The sequence below is a fragment of the Trichinella spiralis genome (genome assembly GCF_000181795.1).
Source record: "Trichinella spiralis strain ISS 195 chromosome Unknown Scfld1110, whole genome shotgun sequence".
Lineage (NCBI taxonomy): Eukaryota > Metazoa > Nematoda > Enoplea > Trichinellida > Trichinellidae > Trichinella > Trichinella spiralis.
Window position 1 is genome coordinate 1 of NW_003528049.1, and position 1,508 is coordinate 1,508.

At 31.8% G+C, this 1,508-nt stretch overlaps 1 protein-coding gene across 1 annotated transcript; it reads left to right on the forward strand.

Annotated features, from left to right (window-relative positions):
- Positions 1-92: 92 nt before the first annotated feature.
- Positions 93-1,242, forward strand: Tsp_14154 (eukaryotic translation initiation factor 2C 2; the record flags this gene model as incomplete). Its single annotated transcript, XM_003370128.1, has 4 exons — positions 93-196; positions 252-442; positions 497-617; positions 1,123-1,242. Coding segments are annotated over 4 exons (536 nt in total), but the record flags the coding sequence as incomplete, so codon positions are not given.
- Between the last annotated feature and the right edge of the window lie 266 nt (positions 1,243-1,508).

The window sequence follows — 1,508 nt, forward strand, 5'->3', positions numbered from 1 at the left end:
AATCATTTGCAAACAAATTACCGGCCCGTGATTACGTTTATGTGCTCAAAAGCGACATCATGCTCGATTTTTTTGTTGTGATGAAGCTGCAGCACGAGGACGCGGGAAAAACATCCCTGCTGGTACTGTTATCGATAGAGTAGTGACATCTCCTGATGAATATGATTTCTTTTTGTGCAGTCATCATGGAATTCAAGTATGACTTTATGAAATGCTTTGAATCTTTATTATTAATATTATTTGAATTGCAGGGAACTAGTAGACCGACGCGATATCATGTGCTGTTTGATGAAAGCAACATGGATGCGAATGTAATGCAGTCGATTACATACTATTTTTGCCATCTATATGGTCGATGTGCTCGTTCTGTCAGTATACCAGCACCAGTATATTTTGCAGATTTAGTTTGCGCCCGTGCTCGTTATCATATTCTTGCAGCATTGTAAGTTTGATTAACTTATTTAAAATTGAATGAATTATTGAATTTATTTTTTAGAAATTCTGGGCTAGTGGAAAAGTTTTCTGATGAGGACAGTAATGGTACTAGTAGTAGTTCCATCAGTAAAGCTGAATCCGTGAAAACAGAATTGGCTAATATAATTGCACTTCACAAAAGAGTTAAAAAAGTCATGTACTTTGCATGATCTGTATCAGCGATGGAAGCGTATTTTAGTCTAGTATAATGTTTAGTGTTTATTCGTAAGCACTAAATATATTTGTGATTGTTTTCATGTTATATTTAATTCTCTCTCTCTCTCTCTCAATCTGTGTGTGTGCATGTGCGTCCATATGTGTATTTTTCTTAATGTGTTTCTAGATCTTAGCTTTTTGTTTGACAGATTGTTGCGTTAAAAATAATCAGTATACATCATATAATGAGTATGGTTTAAAATCTGTGCATTACACTTATTATGATCTGTTATAAATTCATTATAGCATTCATATTAAATGTATAATATTGAGGTGAAGATGTTTGTTTGCATGATAAATAAAAGAGATCAAAAACAAATATTTTTGTATAAGCATGTAAAAAGTTGGAATAAATTGTTATAAATGATTTAATGTGAAATAAGCGGACAGTTTTGAAATATTTTGTTATTTCTGTTGCTTAATATGTTTAAGAGCACTATAATATTTCCGTCCAATACCAGCGCTATTAGTCCAATACTAACCACCATGAATATATGCAGTATTTCAGGGATCATCGTTGGCACTGCATGGGAGCAGCAGCAAAGTAACTAAAATTGATTTAAAAAATTTATGACGCAAAAGTACTTGTTCATACATAAATAATTGAAGAAAATCAATGAATGAAATGTGCGTGTGCTTGCATATGAACAGTACTGTTTTCAGAAAGGCTTCGTCTAATGCTAATTGCAGATATTTTTTTCTCATATTATTGATTGTTGATTTTTGATGATCATTAACGGGCAAATTGATAATCATTTTTTAAAGAAAAAATGAAATTTAAGTTTGATTTTACTTTGTCATGAGAACCAATTTGTTTT